This window comes from Polyodon spathula, chromosome 4 (assembly GCF_017654505.1).
Source record: "Polyodon spathula isolate WHYD16114869_AA chromosome 4, ASM1765450v1, whole genome shotgun sequence".
In the NCBI taxonomy this organism is placed as follows: Eukaryota; Metazoa; Chordata; class Actinopteri; order Acipenseriformes; family Polyodontidae; genus Polyodon; species Polyodon spathula.
The window spans coordinates 46,671,228-46,698,967 of NC_054537.1; the positions used below are offsets into that span (position 1 = coordinate 46,671,228).

The 27,740-nt window shown below is 35.5% G+C and overlaps 1 protein-coding gene across 2 annotated transcripts in view; it reads left to right on the forward strand.

Annotated features, from left to right (window-relative positions):
• The window catches only part of exoc2 (exocyst complex component 2), a 145,791-nt gene that overhangs the window by 33,611 nt on the left and 84,440 nt on the right, over positions 1 to 27,740 (forward strand). For both annotated transcript variants that reach the window (XM_041248010.1, XM_041248009.1), the window contains exons 3-6: positions 7,427 to 7,603; positions 9,365 to 9,491; positions 15,695 to 15,808; positions 19,174 to 19,298. In XM_041248010.1, the coding sequence (XP_041103944.1) occupies positions 7,427 to 7,603; positions 9,365 to 9,491; positions 15,695 to 15,808; positions 19,174 to 19,298 (543 nt within the window). The remainder of the gene's footprint in view (positions 1 to 7,426; positions 7,604 to 9,364; positions 9,492 to 15,694; positions 15,809 to 19,173; positions 19,299 to 27,740) is intronic.

A 27,740-nucleotide genomic window follows, 5' to 3' on the forward strand; every position in this document is an offset into this window, starting at 1 on the left:
TCTTTGTCATTATATACAATCTGTGTTAATATACAATTTGTATGTGTAATTTGTACACCAAAGTGATTTCCTGTTTCAACATTACTCTTTTTCTATTTGAAGTAGTTTCCATGTTTTTCCATTTCATATACCTATAACTTGGTATTTATGCACTGGACTTTTACTTTCAAGTTACATTGTTCAAGTAAATGTCAATGCATTATTTATTGTTATTTTATATTTATTTCAATCAAGCAGCAGTTAGCAGAATTAAAAAAAATAATTAAACGAAAGAAAAAATACAACTTACTGTAGAAATAGATTTAATGTTACAGAAAACGCAACAGAAATGAACTTTGTAAAACCATGTTTGAAATCGCAGTTCTCACAAGTATTGTACGTATATTTATTTATTTTTATTTATTTATGCACTTGTGTATTCTCAGACTCGGTAGTTAATGAGAAACGGTGACATGGGAAAGTATGTATACTCAGAATCGTGGAAGACTAAAAATAAATATCAGGACTGGTTGGTTACATGAATATTTTTAGAAACTTAATGTGTCTTGTTTTTTTTTTGTATAAAATGCAGAGGAAAAAATGGAATACATGAACAAGTAGAAAACAAGATACAGCTTATGGCTTAACACTTCTGTATTCAAATTTGCTACCAATTAATACTCTGCTTACTGTCTTTAATTTATAAATTGCTTCACTTTTTTTTCTTCTGTCTTCTGTCTATAATGTGACAATGTTTGTTTTTGTGCCTGAAGTATAATTTCTCTATTTCATTAGTGTCTGGTTCGGTGTTTCTTTCATCACTTCTTTTCTGTTTGCAATAAATTATTGCAAAACCATACAGAGTTTGCTTAAATATGTGGACTTTACTTACTTTGAAATATACTGTGTGCTAAGACAAATTTGTGGTTTTAAAATTCTAATATAAATATATTGTTTTGTAATTTACTTTTACAAAATAATGTATTTATATAAGTTTATACGCTTATTTAGAATTTTGGGACCCTATTAAGGCACCTGGTCCCATGGCTTCAATGAACTGGAACCAGGCTTGCTCCTCTTGTTCTTGGGCGGCAGTGTTCGCGCTTGCCTTCGGAACCTGACTCGCAACAGTTCAATACCGTTCCCATGTATTGCTGAACCAGCATTGGAGGGTGGCCACCAGGGTGTGGTAGCTGGCCATCTCCTCCTTGACCAGGTTCAGTACCACCATCTGCGCCTCCCCTTTCAGCGCTGCCATTAGTTGCTGTGCCTTGTCGTCCTCGCTACACTTGCACAGCATACCTAGCACCTTTAGCTGTGCGTGGAAGGTCTCCCAGCTCATCCGGTCGCTCAGGTTGCAGTCTCTCTTGGCTCTGGGTATCCTGCGTGGCACTCTGCGTGACGCAGCCGGGCCCCATGCAGTCTGCCGCCGGTGACTGCCATTGTTCAGTGCAGGCCAAGGCTCGTCTCTGCTCTCTGATCCTGGCCTAAACTGGTTTGAAACTTTCACAAACATAATAAATACACAAGCAAATTATACATTTCAATATATAGGCCTAAAGTACTGTTCAGGGTAGTAGTAAAATGAAACAAATCAGTGTTATGATAATCATGCGGCACTGCAGATACTACAAATTACATTAAAGATATCAAATGAATCTGTTAATAATAATAATAATAATAATAATAATAATAATAATAATAATAATAATAATAATAATAACACACACAAATACACAGTGCCGAAAAAAAGTTTGTGAACTCCAATGAGGATTATGGAAATTCCATAGTTTTACCATGATAGTCTTCTTAAATATCCAATTGGGGTTATATTAACCAATTCCATGTCTTTTGAAACAAAGTGATACATGAATTAGACAAACAATGAGTAATTAAGATTCAGGATATGTGAAAAAGTAAGTGAACCCCTGGTTTTATGAGCTCAATTAAGGAGATAATTAGAATCAGGTGTTTAAATAATTAGGTAGATCTTCAGGGGTGAGTTTGGGAGGCCCCACCCTATATAAAGATCAGTAACTTTGTGAGTTTGGTCTTCACCATACAGGTGTGTGGAAACATGCCATGCCACGATCAAATGAAATCTCTGAGGACCTCAGAAAAAACTTTTATTGATGCTCATCAGTCTAGAAAGGATTACAAAACCATTTCTAAGGATTTGGGGCTCTAAATCCACTGTCAGACAGATACTCTACAAATAGAGAAAGTTCAAGACCACAGTCACTCTATCCAGGAGTGGTCGTCCTACCAAAATCTCTCTAAGAACAAACCAGAAAATCATCAAGGAAGTCGCAAAGAACCCCAGAGTAACATCCAAGGATCTGCAGGCCACTCTCACCTTGGCTAATGTGAGTGTTCGTGACTCAACTATCAGAAAAAAAAACTGAACAAGAATGGTGTTCATGGAAACATAGCCACTGCTCTCAAAAAGAACATTGCTACCTGTCTGAAGTTCGCCAAAGAGCACATATATGATCCACAAGACTTCTGGAACAATGTTCTCTAGACAGACAAGTCCAAGGTAGAACTTTTTGGCCTCAATGAGAAACGTTATGTTTGGGGAACAGAAGAACCTCATCCCAACCGTCAAGCATGGTGGTGGGAGTGTGATGGTTTGGGGCTGCTTTGCTGCCTCAGGATCTGGATGGCTTGCCGTCATTGACACAACCATGAATTCTGCATTGTATCAGAAGATTCTAGAGGAGAATGTCAGGCCATTCATCCGTGAGCTAGTGCTGAACCTAAAGTGGGTCATGCAGCAAGACAATGATCCTAAACATACAAGCAGATCTACAAAAGAATGGCTGCAGAAGAAGAAATTCTGTGTTTTAGAATGGCCTAGTCAAAGTGCGGACCTAGACCCCATCGAAATGTTGTGGCAGTACCTGAAGCTGTACGATGTCACTCATTGCAGAAGCCCAAATTGGAAGTCAAACAAACATTATAGTGATAGTAATTAGGTTATTTGCATTTGGAACAGAAATTTCGGTGCCTAAAAGAAAACTACATGGAAACGCACACAACCCGAAAGTACTACCAAAATGGAGGTGAGACTTATTTTTCTTTCTCCATGGAAATTGACCCATTATGTTAATTGTATAGTTTTTATTTAATTTAGCAAAACAGTCAACATTATTTGTTGTTTTAGTCGAAGAAATTCTGTGCTAGGAAAGTGTTTTTTCCACCAGAACAAAACAAATAAGTTTGCTCATTTAAAAATGGAAAATTTGACAATAGTCTTTTACATTTGGTTCTGTGATTTTCTATAATATGTCTCCGATGTCTGCTCTTTAAACACATAATTAGATTTTTTTTGCCTAAAAAAGAAAAAAGTTAATTAATACTTTCAGTATTTGTTTTACGAGTTTCTTATCAAAGAAGATTAACTTTGGCATGATAGTTGCCTTTATCTGAATGGTCACACCCTCATCTACAGTATGGATTGGACTCTTACCATTCCAACACAGTCAGCTATCCTATGGTAGTGCCCTCTTATCAGGATAGTGACCACGATTAATCAGTGCTTTTTACTCAACAATTTTAGTCGATTTTTAGCAATTTTAAAATAATTATTTAATTGGACCCATATCTTTTATACAACAAAAATATGTATTTTTTTTTTTATTATTTTTACAGTGCAAATATTCTGTCTTGATTTTACACCATTATTAATATTTTTTAGACCACAAGGAAACAAACTGCTTATTTATTTATTTATTTTACGTGACAAGCATGTGGATTTATTTCTTGTACTCTTAAAAGGACTAATTTACGAAAGGGTGCTAAACATTAAGGCACACTGTAATTGCAATCAGTGTGTACGTTCATGATTTCCGTATTTACAATTGGAATTGTGTTCATTATTGCGCGAAATAGCGGGCATATTATGGCACAGACTGATTTTATTGTGCCACACTGTGGAAAATCACAATGAATGTGTGATTTGTATGGTAATGGATGATAATGTGTTTAAATGAAGCACCTCGCTCTGAATAATGAGATGAGCTTTAGTCACACTGTATTTCAGGGCTCAAAGTTGGCCAAAATCCTTAGGGGCATTTGGCTTCTAGATTTTAAAATGTAAATACTCTTAGTTAAAATATTTCAGTGACTTCAGTTTTCCCCCATTGATTAAATCTACATTGTAGTTTTTATTAAGCAACATGCATTTAATAATGAATTAATAGTCACTTCAGATGACACCCAAAACACCTTGGATTTCAATTTAGCATTTTATGGTAGCAGAACATGGTATTATATCTTACTGTATAGAATATGGATATGAAAGTTCCTGTAACCTGATTGCTTAACAAGCTTGCCTTAATCCACTGTAAAGCCGGCCCGAATATACAGTATTCAAACTGTTTAATCACCGTTCCAAATCAAAAAACGTAAATACAGTACAGCATGCATTTGCTTGTGTAATTTACCCTTTTCTGGTTTATTAAAGAAAATCTCTGTTCTCGTTGTACGCAACCTATGAATGCTATCTGTCAATGTGGTATGCGTGTTTAGTCTATTTTAAATTTAGTATTTTAAAAAAAAAAGTCTGTTGAATAATGTTTGCAATCAGTGGCAATAGCAACTACTCTGTTGTTTTAATGACAAGTTGTAAAAAATAAAACAAGTTGATATCCGTAGCTCATCACAGCAACTTTTGAATAAGCACACTGAAGTAGCCAAACAAGGCACAATTAGCAACAACACATTGGCTGTATCAGATATTATCAATTATATTACTTTTGCGTAATACATTTTATGACATAATAGTAGTAAACACAGTTTCTGATTCCAGTACCATTTTTTTGTGTACAAGGTACTTGCTCTGTGTAAATTAAGAATACTTTTCTTAATACCGCTATATGAAGGTTTGCATGGACATCTGGGCAACTTGGTGCATACGCACATAGTAACCGCATAGCAACCTCAGAGCCTCTGAAAACAAACCAATACGCGCTGTTGCCTTTATTAATTGGAGTTGTTACCACCTATTTTTAATACAATGCCGAGGAGTTGTGTGGTTGTTGGGTGCCACAACCACAACTACATGAAAGACAAACGACTGTCATTTTTTGAACTTCTGAAGAGGCGTTTAAGCCCAGATAGAAGGGAAAAGCGGCTTTCTGCTATACATAGGCAGCATGAATGGTCTAAATGGAGTTCACCAGACTCAAAAACCATCTTTAGTGAACATTTTATTAATGTTAAACATAGACTTACAGTATAAATTATAGTAATACACAATCATAATCATACTTAAAAAAAAAAATAAAAATAATAATGAGCACAATATTCTATCTAACACGTTAGTAGTAGTTGTTAGTAATAAGAGCATTATGCATTAATTTACTCGATGCCATTTTTAGCACTACATACTAGTTTACCTACATTAACATTAGGTAGTCCAAGATTAGTGATAATCACGGTCCGTGAAACCATACGAAATCACCCAGCTTCCTAGTTTAACAGGTACGTACCCAAATAAAAAATATAGTAAAGCACTCGGCCCAAAACAACGTTAATGAAGGGGGCAGCGCTAGCCTACTATTGCTAGCCAACCCTCTCAGGGTGCGGTGCCGAAGCTGGACAGCCTCAGACAGGGCACACAATAAACAGCATTACATATTAAAAACAAATGCACAATAACAATCCCCGATGGGACACTGCTGCTGTACCCTTGAGCAAGGCAGTGTACTTTGCCCACATTTCTCCAGTAAAATTAAGCCAGCATATGTATTTAGATTTATGATTAGTTTACTGTATGAGAAATATTTTAAGATTTCGTACAATGAAGAGATTCTTTTTTGGTCTATAAGTCGGCAGGTAGTTTGGGCATTACGGTGCCGCTGGCATACTGAACAACTGGCTACCAAACCACACATGGTACATTGAGGTAAACATTTGTATTCACTAACAACAAAACTAGTTGGTCAATGTAAGCCACCTTTCACAGTAAGCCACTGACCAAAAGATAGCCTGGACTGTTGGAGCTTTTTATATCTCCAACCATCTTGGACATTATCGTGCAGGTTAAATTATCGCTCACAATACATGTTTTGTGCATGCTATTAGCCAAATAGTGTGCACGTAAATTAATGCATTCTCCGTTAGTAAACGGGACTGTAAATGTGCATGTTAGGCTCACTACTTAATGTGCACATTACAGCTGCATTTAGTGCCCTTTGATAAATAAGGCCCAAAGTCTATTATCACTATCACTGACGTGCAGCTTAAAGGTACACATAAGAGATTGTATTCTGCATCAATACATCACATGCTTGACTGTGTGTGTTACAACATTGCCTAGCCACCCACTAATATTTTATACTGAGCATTTTTTTAAACCTCTTAAAAGAAAGTTTTTACTAATTTAAACAAAAGGACTGTTTATAAAACCCTTGGAAGGTAAGTGTTTAAGAGGTCATCCAAGGCTATGTATTTGCACTGGTAGATATTATATTTGGCACATAGTTTATTTAGCCCACAGAGTATTAATGAAAAAGCCTTCTCTGATTAGACTTGTAGAGTTTGCTAATTTACTCCACCCCTCACACATAATATCACTTTTATTGAAAATATTGTTTCACTTGTAACCAAAAGTGCATTAAGAGTCATAACAACATTATTTTAAGACTGATGTGGCAACAGAAGGGGCAGGCTGGTATGTGGTGAAAGCAGCAAGTCTGCTGTCTATTGGGTAATCTAAAAAACCTTGAGTTCTTTCATATGTTGGAAACATGTCACTGAACGTGTGCGTTTTTCAAATTCTTGGGGGGGGGGGGGGGGGGGGGGGTGGTTTTAAAAAAAAAAAAAAAAAAAAAAAAAAAAAAAAAAAAAAAAAAAAAAAAAAACCAGACTTCATGAATTTAACAAAACAATAGTCATTTTAAACAGTTGGAATATGCATTTGTCTGTACTTTTAAGAACTGAGTTCAACAGCCTCTGAGCTGTAATAACTTTCCTTTTCTAATTGATAATTCTGTGTTTGAGAAATCAAGATCACCCGGTTCTGAGTCTTACCCTCTAATCACTTGGCTTCACTTATTTTTAGTTAATCTACTTGTGAAGGTAAAAGACTAGAAATCCCAGTCTGTAGTCTGCTGTTAGTGCAGGGGTCAGGCTGCTTTACTACTAGGCTCCCTCTCTGTATTTGACATAGATATACTGACTGTGCTGCGAACAAAGGGTTGTAGGTCTCCATGCCAGAGTAATCTGCAGTCTCTCGTGGGTATCACTTCATTATGAGTTTGTTGTTGAGAGTGCTTGTTTTACTTGAGCAGAATGCTATGCAGAATAAAATTGCCTGGGTAGGAAATAAAAGCCAGGTACATTTTAACTAATTCAACTCTCAAGCTAGCCACTCGAGGTATTTTGGGCAAGATGTTGAAATCTGTATTTCTTAAATCATTTTTCCTATTTCTTTTATCAGGTTTATCAATTTGTGGACACAACTGCCTGCTGACTGCAGAATGGATGTCTGCCAGCAAGATAGTGTGTCGAGTGGGGCCGGCAAAAAATGACAAGGGAGAAATTATTGTCACCACCAAGTCAGGGGGAGATGGCACTTCTACTGTCTCCTTTAAACTACTGAAGCCTGAGAAGATAGGTAAAATTATATCTTCATTTATATATACACCACATACCAGAGTGTAGTGTACAGTATAACTGCTAGTGATTTTAACATATAAATAATAATAATAATAATAATAAATGCATCTAGTAAAGTATCTTAATAAAATGTGGTCTCCCTTGGATTTATCATAGGTTGTAGACTAGCATTTTCAAGCTTTCTGCACAAGTCTCACTTCTTCTCAACTTACTAGTTTTAACTACTCAGTTCTTGAAGAGAGTCTTTGCCAAGAGCATTGATGCTTCCACCCTTGTGTTAGAATATTAGAGATACCAATGCTTGAGGAAACCACTATACTGAGTATTACAGATCTTTACAGTTTAATATGCTTTTCATTCTATACAGTAGGGAAGTATCCGCATACACACAGATATATTGTGTTGAGGTGGGCGCCAGTTTGATCCCTGCCAGTTGGCTGGAGAGGTGCGGTGTGTTTTCTGGCTTTTGAAAGTACACAGCAGTGGGCTACTCTGTTGTGGTGAGTGACTGTCTGCTGAGAGAGAGTGAAAAGCGTGCCTTTCAGGGACTGCAGGGGGCCATGCAGCTGCGGCAGTGCCAGTCTCATAATGAACATTTCAGGTGCAGCACAAAAAGCAAGCAGTGAAGAATACACATTTTGTTTAAGTTAATAAAGTTCAAACAGGTCAAATTATTAAGTAACACGTGGGGATTTAAGGGTTGCCAAATACACATTATTTTTATTTATTTATTTTTTAACTTGAAATATAATTAGGGCTTCTGGTTTTCAGTTTTAACTGATAAAAACTGATAAAACCCAACCCAATACAAACAACAACAAAAAAGAAATAGGTGCATATCCAATAAACACCGGAAAAACACTGGAAACAGTTACTCAATTCATTGACTTGACCGCTTTCCCTGGTGAAAAATGAAAATAAAATACAAAGCAGTTGGGCAATGTCTCGCTTTCCCGATTTGTATCTCACATTGATTCGTTCTGAATACTTTAAACCCACCCCAACTGCTGAGTGGCAGCACATTCCTACATGTCTATTGGAGGATTGTAACACTCGTGCAAAATGAGATTACAATTACTAGAAGAGGAGGATTGTTCTTGCTTGCAAGATTTTAAGTTATATTACAGTTCCATAGGGAGTATTTACAAGCTTGTGAAATTTAAACAGAAAAAATGCCTAAACACACAGAAACACCCAGAAGAATATGGCCGTTACCATAGGGATTTCGTTGTGGAAGACAGCAAAGGAAAGAAGGTACAATTGAAGTGTGCAAATACTGTCGAGTTCATACATATAGTGACACAAAAAAAATGCCCAAGAATTTTGGAAAGTAACCGAAAACAATTTCATACAGTATATAAAAAGTCAAAGCCCGGAAAAAAAAAAACAAAAAAACCCTGTAAAACTCTAAAAGCACCGAAAAATAACATTTTTAAAAAACTAAACAAGCCTTAAATATAATTCAAGAAAGTAGATATTTAACTACATTTCTTATTACCCATCCCTTGTGCATAATGATAGTGTGCTCATATGCAAGCAAATTTAGAAAACGGACAAAAATAATGAAAAAATCTAGCAAAAATCCATTTACAATGCCTCAATGTTGTCATATTAATGGCGCATATACTCAGAGACAGGTACATGGGCTTATGAATTAACTGCATGTTCTCTAAAAACAGTGTGCGCCCAGGTTTTACTATACTATTATAACTATATTAAAAAATCCTGTTTCCTGTTTTTATATTCATTTTTTTTGTAGGCATTCTTGACCAGTCTGCAGTGTGGGTTGATGAGATGAACTACTATGACATGCGTACTGACAGAAACAAGGGGATTTCTCCCTTGTCCCTGAGGCCGACCAACCCCCTCGGAATTGACATTGACAAGTGGGTACCCAATGAACTTGGATCTTGGCATCTCTGTGGTTCATACTGCAACATACCACAGTTTGATTGCTTCCAGCAGGTCAGGATTAGGTAAAATTAAAGGCAAGTGGAGAGTGCTGGGATATAATGATGAGATGGCACCAAATTGGCTGCTCAGTACTAGGGTCCTTCTCTGTCCAAAGAGCCTGAAGGGAAACTGCAGGCAGCAGAGCCCATGTGCAGTGGATTAATTGGGATCATTTTTTTTTCTGCATAGTGTCATGACTGTCAGTTAGTTATGTAAACAAGAGCAAATTGCATTGTGTTCTGAAATGTGTTAGACTTACAGATTGGGTTGATTTTTTTATTATTATTATTTTTTTAGCTACAAATGAAATATTCCCTGCTGACCACCTTTGAGATGGTGTTCTTGCTTTTAAAGTTAGGAACATCTACAGGCACAGTGGGTTATTAATGCATTATTTGGTTGAATTGACACTGGGCACATGAATCAGTATTGAGCTGTGAAAGTGAGGCCAGTGAATGTTTCCACCAGGTCAGTCTTGAGGCATGCTAACTGGAAAACTTCATAACTTTTATATTGTAAAACCTTCACAAGTACCAAATGTAAAGTCTAAAAAAAAAAAGTCAATATACATATCTGTGACTATCCCTTAATTTGTTGATAGTAGTGTGTTTGTAAATGTTCATTTCCTTTATTTCTATAGTTTATTTTGTATTTGCCTATAGTAGTTTGTGGATTCAATGGGCAGTTTCTTCTTCTTCCAGCATATCTGCTCAGCCAATGAATTTAACAGAGGTGGAAAAAAAAGTGAAAGAAAAGTGTCTACTTAATGTTAAATTGTAAAAATTCACAGAAGTACACCCACCACCCACCCCCAAACTGGCCTACCACATAACAGCAGACTGGTCTGTTGCCTAGTTCACCATTTGAAACTGATTTATTGAAACAGTTTTGGAGTTACAGTAACCTAGCCAATGAGTGTTTGTAATAGGATACTTCAGATTTCTTGTGAATTACTTAATTCAAGTGGTGGAAACACCCTCAAAATTAGATGAGTCCGCAGCAGTAATTGCAATACAGATGTTTGTGGAAATGTTCTCTACAGTTGACACACACAGGTTCTTAAATTTATATGGAGTGCAGCCCAGTTTTCAAACAACTGCAAGGAACAATCCAATATAATACTCCTATTTTTATGCCGAGTGCAAATGGTCAGTATTACACAGTTGGTTGTAAATACAGATTTTGGTTAATGTCTAATATTTTTAAATCCCAATTTATTTGTTCCATTTAAAGGGGTATATTGCAAGCAGTGTGTTTTGAATGCAGATCAACAAGCACTGTGCTGATAAGAAAGCAATTGGGGCATTCCAAATTGTGTGCTAAAATAAGGTAGTGTAATTCCACAGGTGTTATGCCTTTGAGGATATCAGTAAAAAGGACAAAGCAGAATTAAAGAGACTTTGTTTTTTTAGTGTGTGTAAGTTGGTGTAATTTGATTTGTTGTTGTTGGAATGGATAATTTGCAGAAATAAAGTATATATTTTCTGCCAGTTATGTAAATTAATAAATGGAATTGTAGGGAACAATTCCTAAAAATACAAAGCTTGATTTTTCTTTGAATGGGGTTTCTTTCGAAATGGTAAATAAGAACTCCTAAGTGTCAATGGAAAAGTAGAGGTTCACCACACTTGGTTTCGGCAGCGTTCAGAGGATACACAAGTAGCCCTTGACAGTATAACTTCCTGATTTCTTGGCTGCTCTGAACTGATGTGGAGCAATACTGAGTGCAGAGCTCTTTTAAATGAAAAAAATATAGCAGACCCTTCAAGAGCACTGAAAAGTTATTGGAACACCACCCATAAATTCAAAAAGATTTGTTAAAAAATGATAAACTAAAACACTGATAAGAAACTATGGACAGATGTTTTTACTAGTGCCTTCATCAGTGTCCTCTTGTAAGTTTGACATTATTCTCTAATTTATAAATGTGCTTTTTTCATACTATCCTAGCACGACCAAAGACAAGACTGAATTGTGTATTATAGTTCCTGCACTTTTTTGAATAGATGAACTGTCTATATATAAAGGGCCCAAGCATGTTTAGTTACTTTATCAGTTTGTTTGTTTGTAAAAGTATGACAAGGTTCTTACTTTAATGTTTTAAATTTATCATTTAACATTTAAATCTGCCAGTGTTCATCAATTGAACAGCATTCTATATATATATATATATATATATATATATATATATATATATATATATATATATATATATATATATATACGGATTTAAAACTGGACCCTAAACTTTAACTGCATCTGTTAATGGTAGTGTATATCATACTGTCAGATTCTTTTACAGGCAACTATTTTTTTTGTCATTGCTAAAAAGAATATGTATAATTTAGGTGATGAACTAAATAATATATAATGGTTTGTCTTATGATTCATTTCTTCTATTTTTTTAACTTAAATTTACTAGGTAGTCCAAAGCATATGTAGAATTGTGAAAAGTAGATTAAATGTCTACAGTGACCACATACAACCAATGTATGAGTCCCTGTTCGGGTCTTGTATTTATTTATACATGCAAGGGCATGGGGGAAAAGAGACGTTTACTTAAGAAATAATCCACTTGTTTACATAAAATACTTACCAATGGCTGTAAATAATACTATCACTGCTATGTAATTTCTGACTTTTAGACAGAAATTGAAAAAAGCCCAAACGATGGTTTAAAAATAAACGTATTTTAGATTACAATGTTCCCCTACGATAATTAATATAAAATGTCTGGTGTTCTACAGCCTCCAGTCTTAATTCCACAGAATGAGTTAGGTTTAATGTAAACTGTTTTATAAGTCCCTAGTTCACGCCACGTCTTTTTTAGCATGGTGAGATTAACAACTGATGTTTTATTGGCTCCCTGACTTCGAATGTTTCTATTAACTTAAATATCTTGCTGTTAATTAAATGGGAAAACAGTACATCTCTCAACAAAGTCCTGTTTATTTCCAAAGGCCTCATTCTGTCTGCAACTGTTTTCAACCACCTCACAATGCAGCAAAATCATAAGGGTAAAAAAAGCATGGGAGTCGTATCCGAATACAGATTGCAAAAAATTGTGTTTTTTGTTTTTCTATTTATTTAACCAGGAAGTCACATTGAGATTCAAAATCTCTTTTTCAAGAGAGACCTGGCCAAGAAGGCAGCAATAACGAAACAATCACACATGGAACTACACAGATTAACAAGAACATTTCAAAAATAATAATACCATTAAAAAGTAATTAATCAGTACATTTCATTGGATTATTTGCAACTTTAAAATTTCTTCAAACAAGTACATTTATCAGAAATAAAATTTGCAATCTGATTTTTAAAATCTCTTAAAGACATAATCAGATAGTTTTGAGTGTTTTTGAAGGTTGTTCCATGACCAAGAGCCAGAATAACTGAAAGCATTTTTCCCCCCAAACACAGTACATATTTTTGGAATTGAAGAATGTAATATTGACTGGGATATATGCTGGTAAATATTGGTACTGGTGATTACCAGAGCACCAAGTAAGATGGAAATTTTGCCAGAATTAGTATTGAAATTATCATACCATGGTCCCCAGGTTTGTTTTGTTCACGACACTGTGTATGTTCCTTCAGAATCTTTTTGGTAGTTTAGTAAAGGTATCACAATCTATACTATATATTCCATATATATAGATATATACTATATATATATATATATATATAATATATATATATATATATATATATATATATATATATAAAACATGTGTTTTTTAAAAAAATACTGCCAAATGCAGGCATTTATTTTAATTAAACTGAGGCTGCTGCTAGCATCTTGCAATGTACAATTATATTGTACACTATTTATATATTTGTGATACTGTAAGTACACTAGTCTGATATTTAACTAATGTGTTCACATGTATTTCTAGGCTATAAGTGTGAAATGTAGTTAATTGTCTTATGCATTTAGTCACTTCTAAAATATATATGGATCATTGTTAAACTATTGTTCTATAATTATGAAAACTGATGTTCAGAATCACAGTCTGGTACAAATATTGAGACGGCTTGGGAGTAAGTTCAGTGTGTGGATTGTGTACTGCACAGATTACACAAAAAAAGAGAGAGTAGGCAGAAGCTTAATATGTAAATACTGTATCGGCCATCTTCTATTGAACAGTCTGACCACCTTTCTCACACTGCAGATCTCCTCACAAATACTGCAGTGCTTCACATGTTCATGTGCAGGCAGGCTTGTCATACACTGCCCTCCAGTGGCTCAAAAATAAATTCAATATTTGGTGGTTCTTGTGGTTTAAAAAATCCTACAAAAATGACAATGTCTGTTTAGGGCTGTTATAGCTGTTTTGAGCTTGATATGCACTATGTAGCCTTATTAATACATTTCATGAGCTTTTAAATTAATTGTTTAAAATCTAAAATTCACAGAGTCATTGTTTGTTCCTAAACAGATACTAGAAATCTATTTTATTTATTTATTTATTTTTACATACCTGAAATAAATAGTATCATAACATACACAGTTACTCTGACTTCTGAAGTACCATGCAGAAATTGGAGATCTTTCCTCTAACCATACAAATTGGAGTTAATGCATAGGGTTCCTGAAAATTGTAATAATACTTAGTCCATGAATCATCCAATTTAGTGTAACAATTAACCATGAAGGATGAGGCTAAGTAATGTTGCTTGGCACTTTTAAACTCGTGCCATCTTGCATTTGTTACACAATTTGCATATTTTTTATGTTTTCTTTGTTGACAAGATGTAATCTATCATTATTTTATTGGAGGCAGTGATTTATTGGCTCCTAGTAGAATTATCCCAAATTGGGTAATCCAGCCGTGCTGGGATACAGCCTTGAGACAGTAATTGGTCAGAGGCAGGTCATAAAAGTCTGCACACATGGCTGGGCAGACTCACATTGGTTAGTTCAAACATATTTACAAAGGAAAAAATAGCTTGCTACATTCTATACGTTACTACTTGTTACAATATGTGGGTTGATTGTTTACCTGATCATTTCCTTGTTGTTTTCAGCAACAATATATGTTTTGAGTCGTAAACTGTGTTATGTTTTATTTTTCTTTGAATGGCTAGACCGGCCTGTAAATAACCTGTGAATTTTCTCTCTTACCAGTCAATCAAAATTTCTAAAGCAAGCCAAGAAAGCAAAAAGCTTTTTGAGATAGTGCCTGTCTTTAAAAAGAAATATGCCAGAGTTGTACTTTAGCAATAAATTGTCTAGTGTCTAAAGACAGTGTCATAGCCCATGAGTGTCTGTTGGATTCTCTCCAGTTACTGCATGTAGTGTATCTGCATTTACCAGAACATGCTAAGTCAGTCAGAGGCGAGTGCGTATTTTTTTTTTTTTTTTGGTTTGTTTATGTGTATGTTTTGGTTTGAGAGATCACTGGGAAGCAGGGGTCATGATAATAAATTAAGTGCTCACTTATTTGTACACTGAGGCGTCTCCAGGGCTACATAGTTTAAAATATGTATCTATGAATCACAAAAAAAGGTCTCAATGTGAAACTCTATATGTCGATTGTAATGTCTAGGCACAGTATTAAAATAATACATAGCGTATTGAGTGGTTTATTGCATGTGGTGTCCTAGGATTGCCTGGAGGAGCAGTCATTTTTAAAGTAAAATGTATTAACAGACCAAAACTTCAGTCAGTCTAAATACTAAATCATATTCTAACCATCTTCAAGGCTCAAGTTCATGTAGGCAGATCTATAACTATTTTCAGCTCAAAGCATGAATATGGAATACTTTACCTCTCCACATAAAACATAAATGTTCTCTTCTTGCTCATTAACATACACAAATCAAGTCTCAAAGTCTATTTTTACATCTTTCTGTATTTATTTATGATAACAGGCCAACTAAGTCACTACCAAGGAAAACACTAGCAGGATTAATATAGGGTTATAGGACAGCTGTATTTAGGTCAGCTACTGCCTTCATAATTAAAATAGACTCCAATGAATCATTAAGTTGATGTTCTTGTCTCTTACAAGTATTGAAATGTTGTATGATACAGGGACCTCACTGTAAACTGGTAAATTTGTTAATGTTAAGCTTGTACATATTTGTGCAAAAACCTTTTTTAAACAATATTTAAACTGTTGTTTTACAGAGGCAAAGTCCCCCAGAAGGATCTTGAAGGGCTGTTTAAAAGCATGAGCGGAGACTTTACCAGTGAAAACTTCTCAGCCACGTGGTACCTTATTGAGAATCATTCCGCTACAAGGTTAGTATGGATTTGTGAATGGATTGCTGAATATCCTGGAGACATATTCAGAATAAACACTAAAGTGTGCAAAGTTAATGGTTTTTCACACTGAGAAACTAATGCTGAAGTCTTGTTTTTAAGGACTTCCCATTTTACAGATTATGGGGCATTGAGTAAGAAGTACAGTAGTATTGGGGTACTTTTAATGCCTGATCCTATACACAAAATATAATTCATAAGCTAGTTGCTTAACCTTATCCATTCATTAATTATGTATAGTGTAATTCCAAAAATGCATTTAATCTTCTCCAAAACTCTTGTGCTTTGCTGTCAAAGTTAATTATTAGAATAAAATTAGATGAAAGCAATTATATTAATATCAACCTCATAACTGATGTAACAAATAACTTTTTTTTATTGTTATTTTCTTGACTGCTTAGCTTTTAAACAGAATCTAACAGGGCTTCAGCCAGGTCTACTTAACTCTGTCACATTAATACCACCCGTCTTGTTTTTGTGAGGGCAGAGCACTTCTTTCAATTTCCCACACTTTATTTAACCCAGATAACAGGAACCATGCATATTTGTAGCTCGAATGTTTTGGTTAACGTATCTATGTTTTTTCCTTGGAGGAAGCTCTGTGTGGGCCCAAAATTACTTTCTTGACAGAACATCATGACAAGTATAAATAAATAATAAGAACTTTGGATTTGTCCTCCAGGTAACAGGAAACGGCAGTTAAAATTATTGCCTGACTACAAAAAAAAAACTATTTTATTGGCAGTTGACAGACGTTGAATGAAGGGTTGCTTTAGAAGCGATAGAAATGGGCTGAACGGCCCATGTTTTTGGAAGACGACTTTGCTTTTTGTTAAATTACTTTGTAGGCATGATGTACACCATTTCAATTAATTTAGTGTTTTTTGGTACCTGTTGCTTTTGGATTTTTATCTTTACATTTTAATAGCTATAATCCGATTTCCTGCACAGTAGTTACCCTTTAAAGCAATCATGTGTTTTGTTTATATATACTGATGCACAAAAGAAACGCAACACGGTCTAATGGAGTTAATCAAATATTTTAAACATAGATATCAAACATAGTCACAGATTAATATGAACAAAAATACAGATCAAAGAATCATAAGTTTTCAGTATGAAATATGACACACTGTCAAAATGAAAACATTACAAAGTTAGTATCAGTTATGGCCTCCCTGAGCATTAATACTGTACTGGCAGCGTTGATGCATAGACCTGATCAGCCTCTGGATAGACTGCTGTGGGATGTTCCACCAATCTTTTTGTGCATGTGCAGCCAGCTGGAAAAAGTTGGCTGGTTGCAGTTGTCTCCTGTGGATGGCACTGACAATTTGGTATCACTTGAAGTTGTGCAATTGTAATCCTAGCACTGTGTGGTCTTGCATTGTCCCTTTGTAAAATTGACACTTCTGTTCCTGCAAGCCAATCCAAAAAAACTGTTTCCTCAAGGACTTCGTCAGTGTATCACTGAGTAGTAAGGTTGCCCTCAATCTGCACCAATGGAGTTCTTGTGTTGAAGGAGAGTCCTCCCCATATCAGCACACTTCCACAGCACCACCAATTGGTTTGAGTAATGCAACAGTCAGCATAATGCTCATCACAAAGTCTCCACACATATTCTCTTCCGTCAGGTCTGTCAAGGGCAAAATGGCCTTCATCAGTGAATAAAACACTCCACCACTCTCTCTGCCGCCACCTCAGATGATCTCTGGCCCACAGAAGATGGTGATTTCATCTCTCAGCTGTCAACATGTTACACCTGAACGGCCTCCGAGCATGCAAATCCTTTTCGTGCAGACAGAGAGCTACAGTCATTCTGCTGATGCACGGGTTATTTCTTCCTGGAATTTCTCTTGCTGTAGCCACTGCAGATGGATCAGTCAGATGTGACAGTCCTGGGCCGGTGTGATGAGCCTTCTGGGACGTGGCCTGTCCCTCACAGAGCTAGTTTCCTGGTTTCTCTAGACTATTGTGTTGATTTTTGAAGCAGAACATCTCATTCTCTTGGTAACTTCTCTCACAAACAGGCCGACTTCAATCATGCCGATAGCTATCAGGCGATCTTCCTTACTCAAGCAGGGCGTGTTCATATCTTTCGCTGTTATTGCATTAATTAAAATCATGTTTTGGTTTTTTTAATGGCTGTTTATACAGATTATTAATCAACTCATTTTGGCAATTTTAACTCAACTGAAATACCAAACGCTCAGCACCTGGCGTTTTTATGAAATCACTTGACTTGAGCTCTGTATCCCAAGGAACAATCTACGCAAACAATCAACAAACTTATCTGCTCACTATTTAAAATGTTAATAACATTATGTATGTGCCCAATGAGCTACTGATGTAAAACGGTAAGACTGTTGCGTTTTTATTGTGCATCAGTATATGTTTATAAATGTAAACAAATTCATAGTTGTTTCTTTTTATAGTGTTTGTCATTCAAGTCTAAGTGGACTGAGAAGCGTTGATCGACTCATCAGTTTATTTGTAGTTTTTCATCAAAGCCCTTGAAACAAGCTTTTAAACGATATTAACATCATTATTTGTCTAGGTCTTCCCTAAAAGAGAAAAATTAGGTCAAATGTCACCTTGAGACAAATTCTCATCCTGTGGGTTACACAGTCTTCTTTTTCATCAGCCGAGACCAACCCTGGAATCCTTTTCTCCATCACGTGTGCTTAAACTTTCTTGAAACACAAACTGGGCTGGATGTGACCCATTTCAAAAAATATCTTGGAAAATCGTAATGTTGCTGTGTGCACCATTTGGGCAGCTCCTGGTTTACAGAATGGTTTACAGTACATTTATTAGACATGTACAGGCATCAGAGCAACTACAATATCAATTCAACGCAAAAATATAGACCTATGTTTTATGGTATCAAACTCATCTAAGCAGTACTTATGGTACATAATCCAGTGCAGGAACCTTTGATTTCAGATTACTAAACCAGACTTAAGTTGAACAGGACAGTCCCATTTATTTTAGACATTTTTGAAACACAGATGGTACATCTTTTATACCTACATCCTTTTTTTCTCAGTCTAAAGGTGTTTAATACATTTGGTAGCAATAATAAACATATGCTGTTTGCAATGGGAGAAGGATGACAAGTTGACTAGCCCCATTCAGGTTTGATAAATGATCTTTGATATACAGCCTTTCTGTGATACTGGGCTGAATTCAGTTGCTGAGCTTGCTAGCAAATGGTCAGTTTCCTGCTATTAAGGTACCAAAATGGCAGATGCTATTCATCACCTTGAACCAAAATATCTGTTCATGTCTTTCATCTCACACTGAAGAAAATGTTCTAAATAGTCTCTTTTTTTCAACCCCAGCTTTGATCAGCTTAAAACAGCAGCTAATAACCTGAGGAAGCAAGCCAACAAGAAAAACGAAGGGAGCCTGGCATACGTGAAAGGGGGCCTCAGTACATTCTTTGAAGCACAAGATGCTTTATCAGGTGATTTCATAACTTTGATATACAATTTTGGTAAGCTCTCTTGGACCTGAAGTACTTGAACATTACTTAGTAATCTGCCAATACAAAATAAACCAGCACTGACAAAGGGCAAGTCACATTATATTTCTGGGAAACATCTGACTGTTCTGTTATGGGGCTGACAAAGCTAGCCTTATAATTAGAGGCCTTGATGTGAATCCTCTAAGCAAAAAGTTAAATGATTTTGGTGGTATTATGTTAGTCTTCAGTTGGCCACAAAAAGTACTGTACCAATAAACCCCCATGCCAAGAGTTGTCAGTCTCTACTTAGATGAGGCTCAGGAATTACAGGTAAGAATTGAGGTGAGCTCTCAGAGCTGAAGGGAGAGGCTTACATTGCCCCTATCTCACACAATGCCTGACCTAGCAATTTGTCCCTTTCAAATAAAAGGTGACCTGGAAACCTTATTAATTAAATATGGTTTTAATTTATTTTACGTATCACAAGAGCCAAATAAAAAAAAAAAAAAAAAACTTCCCTACAGTTTAATTCAATGTTAAGTTCATCATATGGTATAAATAGAAGATACTGAATCGTTGTTTGTGGTATACGGTTTTTATTCACTGCAGGAGGATGTCCCAATAAATCACGAGCCCGACAGGACACTCCTAAGGGAATAAAAACCATATATTATGAATGATCATTCAGTATTCTGTTTATATCACAAGTATATATTTAAAATAAATAGCAATAAAACATGTACATTTTTTTATTTTTTATTATTAAATCAGCTAATTCAGGGATTATTTTACTTGGCAGATCTTTACTTTTTGTCACCAGACTAAGGTTCGACTGGGATTAATTTCAATCACTGTTCATGGCCTCTTTGCAACCGTCTTTAGATAGAACCTTGAGCACATTCTGGCAATGTATACCCTCTCTGTTTCCTAACTTTACCAGTTTTAATGAAGGGCCTACAGGCTGCTCCGATAAGTCAGATGCAATTAGATCGGTAACTGGCATTTTTTTTACTAAACTCTGTTGTTTTCTGCCGTTACTGGTATTAATGAAAGTGCTACATACAGGCTGTTTGGATAAGTCAGACGCAGCAAATAGTTAACTGGCATTTCTTGACTAAGCTCGTTCATGAGGAAATCTGAGTACAAATCAAAACAATAGACATTTGAAATTATTTCAGCATTTTAATGTTGCTTTAAAACACGTATTAGTGGTAGTATTGCTTGAAACACCGAAGTGCAGCTCTGTCCTGAATTTCAGAAGCACAAACAAGGACAAGGACACATTCAAAATAGTCCTGGTAAGCATGTTATCCCACTCAAGAGCTAACAAACATATATACCACTCTAGATATATCCACTGCTGTGGTATAAAACTCATTGTTCATCTGGGGATATTTAACAGTACTAAGCGCCATTACCTGACACTACAGCCTATTTCTTATTTTAAAGAATTTTAGGATTTTGCACAAAGTTCCCAGCCAAATCTGAGCAAAGAACAGAAGCTTGATCCAAGCCAGTGGAAAAATCAGAAGCTCAATTATAAGCATAACCTATTCCAAAGCACATCCCTCTATTACATTAAAATTACAAGATATTGAATACTTTTTAGAAATATAATTTCAGTACAAAAATAGCACATATGAAAATACCAGAAGGAAAGTTCATTAAGTTTCTGTATAATATTGGAAGCAAATGCACTGTTGAAAAAATATTTATAATGATGTTTATATCTTTCATGACAACAATGATACTATTTTAAGCACTCCCCCGAGGTACACATTAAAATATAGTTAGGTTGTGATGGCAAACTAGGCTTATTATCATTATTGATTATATTATAAATAGTATTTAAATAAGAAAAATCACCATCTGTCAAAACCTAGAGTTCCCTGAATGGTTCCTCCATTAGCTTATTTACATTAGGGAAAGAATTATGTATTACGATGAAGAAAAGCAAACCCTTTTATTCACTATGGCAACTGCAAGGTGAACTATGTAGGCCATTGGCCTGTGTTTATTCAAACCATACTAATAGGGACAAGAAAAACAGTTATTTGAAATGGTGTTCTAATTAATGACCTCATCGCTGTTATAAGGTGGTGAAGTTTCCCCCTTGCCAAAAATAAACTTCCTCAGAGTAAATTGTTCTCATTTCAACTTGTTCACAATTAAACACAACATCACATTCAGAAGTTGACAGATTAATATTATGCATGGGATAACCCACAGCCCATATGGTAGGGTTTAGCCAAAAAAAAAAAAAACATGCATTCTTTTTTTTTTTCTAATGAGCAAAAAAATGTATTTGTTGTTGTGAATCAATTGGAGTGTAGATTTTAAATATACTTGTAACACAAGTGTATGCTACATATATAGTTGGTTAAAGGATTTCTTGTATGGCAATTTATGTTGGGAGATCTTTCCCAATGCTTTAGACCAGGGGTTACATTCTCTGGCTGGCCAGATAAGTCAAAGTCCAAACCTCGGGGGTCCACAGAGCACTCATGATGTGAGTACTGGTGGGGGGGGTTGTTTAAATAGGCATGAAAATCTGACTGTCTAATCACACTTTACATACTGTAACAGAACTTTGCAACACTACACTTGGTAATTAACTAATACATGTCAGAAATAACTACTTATGATCGCCATTTAATAATAAAAATAGAAAGCCAATATATGTTTCCTGATGTTATATTAATCTTCGGCACTAAAATGCTTCCATTCTATTTGAAGTGTGTATATTCACACATTATAAATTGTGGTGGTCTCGTAACACAGGTTAGACTTGAAAACATGTTACATACACCCATGCTAATCGGGAAAGTTTTTTTTTTTTCTTACATTCGTTGTGTAGACACATTGGGAAACAAAGTTTCAGTTCTTAAGGCAGTGCACTACTTCTTGGCATTTGGTAGCAACTGTTACTTATTAATATAAGGTTGTTAGATTTTTACATTTATTTACATTCTCTCTACCTGTCTGTAAAGCTGGAATTAGCATCGTTTTAACCAGGGGCTGGATTAAATCAAGCTCAAATATTTTGTAGCCCTGCATTCCTTAATGAAAACTGGTGGCTTTCCTCTCACTGTTAGGAGGATGCAGTCCCTACACTACACACTGCTGATTTCATAAAATACAGGTATCCTGTCTGGATACATAACAGACAGGTAAAATACACTTATCCTGTCTGGATACACATGGCTTGTTAAACTTAACAAATAGCAAAAATGTACAATTAAAGAAATTACTTGAAGTTTTAATTATCTTATTTGTTTGCATTAAAAGGGGTGCTATTTATGCTACATGTATAGCATGTATACGTCTTGCATTTCTTTTTTACATTTTGGAACTCTCCCATTACATTGCGGTCAATTACAAAATATTCAACTCAAAATGTAACAATCAACAATGGTCAATGAAAAAATTATTTTCTACTGGAAGCTAAAAATGAAAATGGCAGTTGGTCATGCCGTGGCAAGAAACAGTTATACATCCATTAAAACAAATGGCAGATTAACAAGGTAAGCTTACTTCCTTAACAATTGAACTTCTTTTCTGAGTTCTTACCAAAAACATAAAATGTCACTTTCTACTTGAATCCATACTGAAAAAAAAATTCTAATTCCAAATACAGTACTAGTATGAGCCTACTAATGGAAATGATTGTGCCTCACTGGCCTGGGTCAGTATGGTCCAGTGGTTTAAAAAAGTCGCTTCTAACCAGGAGGTGCCCGGTTCAAATCCAAGCTCAGCTACTGACTCATTGTGTGACTCTGAGCAAGTCACTTAACCTCCTTGTACTCAGTCTTTCGGGTGAGACATCGTTGTAAGTGACCTCAGCTGATGCATAGTTCACACACCCTAGTCTTGTATCTTGTAAAGTGCTTTGTGATGGAGGTCCACTATGAAAGGCACTATATAAAAATAAAGATTATTATTATTATTATAGTGAATTTTAAAAAAAGAACACAAGAGAGAAGACAGCACCACTAAAAATAGTTTGAAGTGTGATTTCTTTGGTTTCATTAAATTAAAATAAGTGGCATGTAGAACGTGGACTGGTCCTTACTACTAGTAAAAAGAAACACTGGAAGGTTAGGATTTGTTTATTGAGAAATATATTGACACATGTTGACACTTAAATATCCTTTATTCTCAACTGTTTAAATGTGGTTCTGCTAGTTACAGCGATTCATTTGCAATGTTTTGCCGTCCCACATCGTTAAACACTGTTTTATCATAGCAAAACCAGCTGCTAGTCAGAACACATTTGTAAGTAAACAGTATGTCTCATAAGACAGTGCTTGGTGCTGATACAATCAGTGATAGGTTGGAACAATGAACGTCACCCTCACATAGCAAAGCTTAGTGCTAATTGGTTGAAACAGTAAATGACAGCATGCGCACGGCAATACTAATTGGTTGAAACAGTTGATTCTTGCGGAGGTTGGCTGTGCAGAAGACAGGGAGAGGCAGTCCGTGAAAGTCCTTTTGACCCCCTTCACCAACTTGTCTGTGAATCCTAAACCATTTTACATTTTATACATATATATATAATGTGTGTGTAAAACGAAACTGCCCTCTCTGCGGTTCGTTGCCCCTTTAAAAACAGACCCAGGAAACAGAGACTTGATTTTTCGTAGCGCAGTTGTGCTATTTTTAATAAACACAAAATAAATAAACAAACAAAAACAAACTCCTAGCTCCATCGGAGCACTAACTAAACAAAATAAGTGCCCTAACTAACACGGGGCAGCTAAACTGTTTTCCCGTCAGAAACAAAACACAAACAAGGTTTCACACTACCTTCTTTTATGAGTGAACACAACCGCGCTGTCCACTCTGCAGCAGCCCCGAGCAGCCTGACTGCACCCTTTTTTAAACCCCCGCACCTGGTTCTAATTTACAATTACCTCCAGGTGCAGGGGATAATTAATAATTAAACAATTAACAATACAATTAAATTAAACAAAAACATTCGTTTGCTCAGGTTTTTAGGCAGGGAGGAATCTGACCCTCTCTCTGCTACCTAGTATATGTATAGCTATAGCATACACAAGAGAACAGAACATAGCTCTCTTTGCCTTTCAACAACTTTGTCCCGGAGTTCTTTTGAAAGCGCCTTGCTGCTCATGGTTGATTCTTTGCTTTGAAATGCACTACCCAGCAGAACCTACAGGAACTGCTGAATTTATCCTGAAATCATGTGAATCACTGTAATTTAACACAGGTGGAGGCCACTTAACTTGGTGTGTGATTTCGAAGGCAATTGGTTACACCTGAGCTAATTTAGGATTGCTATTACGAGGGAGATGAACACTTATCCAACCAAACTATTTCAGTTTTTATTTTTAATTAATTTCCTACAAATTTCTAGAATTTTTTTTTTCACTTGGAAGTTGTGGGGTAGGATGTGTAGGTAAATGAAAAAAAAACACAGAAACAAAACAAAAACGTGTTTTTAATGCATTTTAATTCCAGGCTATAAGGTAACAAAAGGTGAAAAATTTGAAAGGGGGTGTAGACTTTCTATAAGCACTGTATCTGAGGAAAGAATAGGCTCTCTTTATAGTTAACACTTGTTAATATGGCAATTTAAATACTATTAATCATAACAATTATACTAATGTCAATCTGTAACAAAAATTATTCAAAGAACATTTTAAATGCATGACAAATTAAAAGAAAAATGAAAAGAATTATAAAAAGTATGACAGATGCTTATTTTTACAGTAATGTAAACCAAGTATTATTTAAAAAAAACTGAAGACATTTGAATGGATGTCAGAAACTGTATTACACCACCTTCAGTACTTTAGAAGGGATGAGTGGGGGAATGCTTATTGCTATTGATCAAGAAATGCTGCATTCACAAGGGCTGTTTAACTCTGTTGAAACTGATTCTGTGGTTATGATATTCCTATTTTGTTAGATGTTTAAGTAGAGGGCAGAGGTTCAGAAGACTGTCCACGTTTTACAACAGGTATCCATACCTATAAGCAAATCCATACCCTTTTGTTCACCCAAAACATTTCATGATGTGCTTGATTGGTGCTGCTGTCTATTTGTCTGCTGAGCAACATTAGCTTCCCTTTACTGCTCTGCTAGCATGACTCACCCCAGCCCTGGATGAACCACAGTCTCAAGTGAGTTGTTCAGTCTCTATGGCCTTTTTCTATGACTGTCTAGAAGTGTGCCCAACTTGTGTCAATTGTGTTGAATTGAAACTGTCCACTGAGGGCAAAGTAGAGGTTAAAGGGTTTTTCTGTGACCACCAGCACTACCCTGTTAGTAACCTGACTTATTATTATGAATTGGTATTTTGTGAAAAATATGTGTTAAAGTCCTAGAGGTTCAGCTTCATAACTTCAAGGGATTAATAATACAAAACCCACCACTTCTGCTTACATATCCGCTAGAATACATTTTCTTTGAACTGCTTCCAGTCGAGGGCAGCAATATTTTCTAAAGGATGTTTGATTGTAACAAACTTTTTGAATGGTTGTAAAAACAATTAACAAGTGGTAAGGGGGGGTTTATACAAGTGTAGATAATATCTAACTAGCAGCATAAGACAAAAAATCTAATTTTTATTTTATTAATTTATAATTCAATAGTGGTAATAACTTTGGTATCCTTCCAGGTAATCAATTAAGTGAATGTATTTGGCCACCTTACGTCTGGTACTAGCGAGTCAGTCATTGTAAGTCAGACATTTTACATTGCAATTTTAAATGTTTGGAACAGGTAACTTGAAAACCAGACCTTTTATCCACACAGCAGTAGAACTTGTCCTCCTTTACATCTCAGCTTGGTGGTGTTGGGCACTGTAAATGAAGCTTGACAAAGTCATGTTTAAAAGGGCCAACAATGTTGTTTCACAGTGAGAAATAATGTTTCAGAAAGAGGGAGGTTCTTGTGGAGTATTGTAATCCTAGACATTCTAATCTGCAAAGGCACATTACACAAACATCAGAGTGCTCCATGTTTCCTTTTTTCTCAAAATTAAAAAAAACTGTAGTGTCCATTGGATGCCAGAACGAATTCTCGTAATTTAAAACGCCTAGTTCAAATTGTGTTGCTATTGTCCTGCTGCCGATGGAAACAAACGGACTGATTTCAGATGATGTTCCATTGAAAGATGGAAACTGGTTAGCTTTTTGAGTGCAGTATACACATTTAAAGTTTCATAATGTATTGTCTTCAAAGCTCAAAACAGCCCCATGAAATGCTTTTTATTTTTTATAGTTTTAATTTTATTTTTCACAAATGTAATTTTACACATTACACATGAATTATACTCAAATACAGTCCCCCACTTTTAATCAACTGCCTATTTACAGTAAATACTGCCCATGGCGCCTCTCTCTCTCTCTCTCTCTCTCTCTCTCTCTCTCTGTGTGTATATATATCTATATATATATCTATATATATATATATATATATATATATATATATATATATATATATATATATATACACACACAATGTCATATACACACACATACACTACCCTACTATGTGGGGATGTCAGAATAATTGCACATAAAGTAATCTACCCTTTAAAAAAAAAAAAAAAAAAAAAAAAAAAGACGTAGGATTTGTATTTCAATCCCATTGCTCTGAAGCAGAGTCCCAGTATACAAGAAGCTTGGGGTTTCTCAATATTTAAACACTAAGCAATACAGATTAATTCATTCAAATCAATTTAAAACCAAAACCGAATTTGCTCCAGTGCAAAGTTTGCACCATTTGAAATAAAACAAAGAATTTGCATATTAATGCAAAATACTGTACAAGCAAACAAGACGTATTTTTCCCAAAAACAATTAACAGCTAATGATGCTTAACGACGGCATCTTTAGACTCCCATTCCAGCCGACAGTTGCAAAATCTTCACATTATTATTTTTTTACCGCCTGCTGCCTACATCCCCTCATGCTCAAATTCCTTGCAGCGTTGTTAAATAGTTTTAATATCCAAACGACTCGCTGCAAATTATACATCTGTGCAAGTGCTAGTCAGCTTCCGTTTCAATTCAGACCGTAACTATGGTAACAGCTGGTCCTTGACAGCCAGGATTGCGAATATTTGCAAGTATTTTCTGTATAAATCTCACAATTTAAAAATGTCAGATTGTTTTATAATGGTTTTTCGTGTTATTTCTTTTTATATTTGCATTTCGTTTAATTTTGTTTTATATGTTACATTTCGTATCTGGGAAAAACACGGGCGTGTAGGAATAACGAATCAGCTGCTGGGGTTACATTGACAACAGCTTTCATTTCAACCCCTTTTATTAATTAATTTATATTTTTAATTTATATCTAATTGATTGTTATTCGTTTTGGAATCTATATCTGTTGTACCCCGGCGTGCAATCACTGCAGCACTGGGAAACTGAAGTATTCTGTCTGACTTACAGCTGCTCTCCCCAGC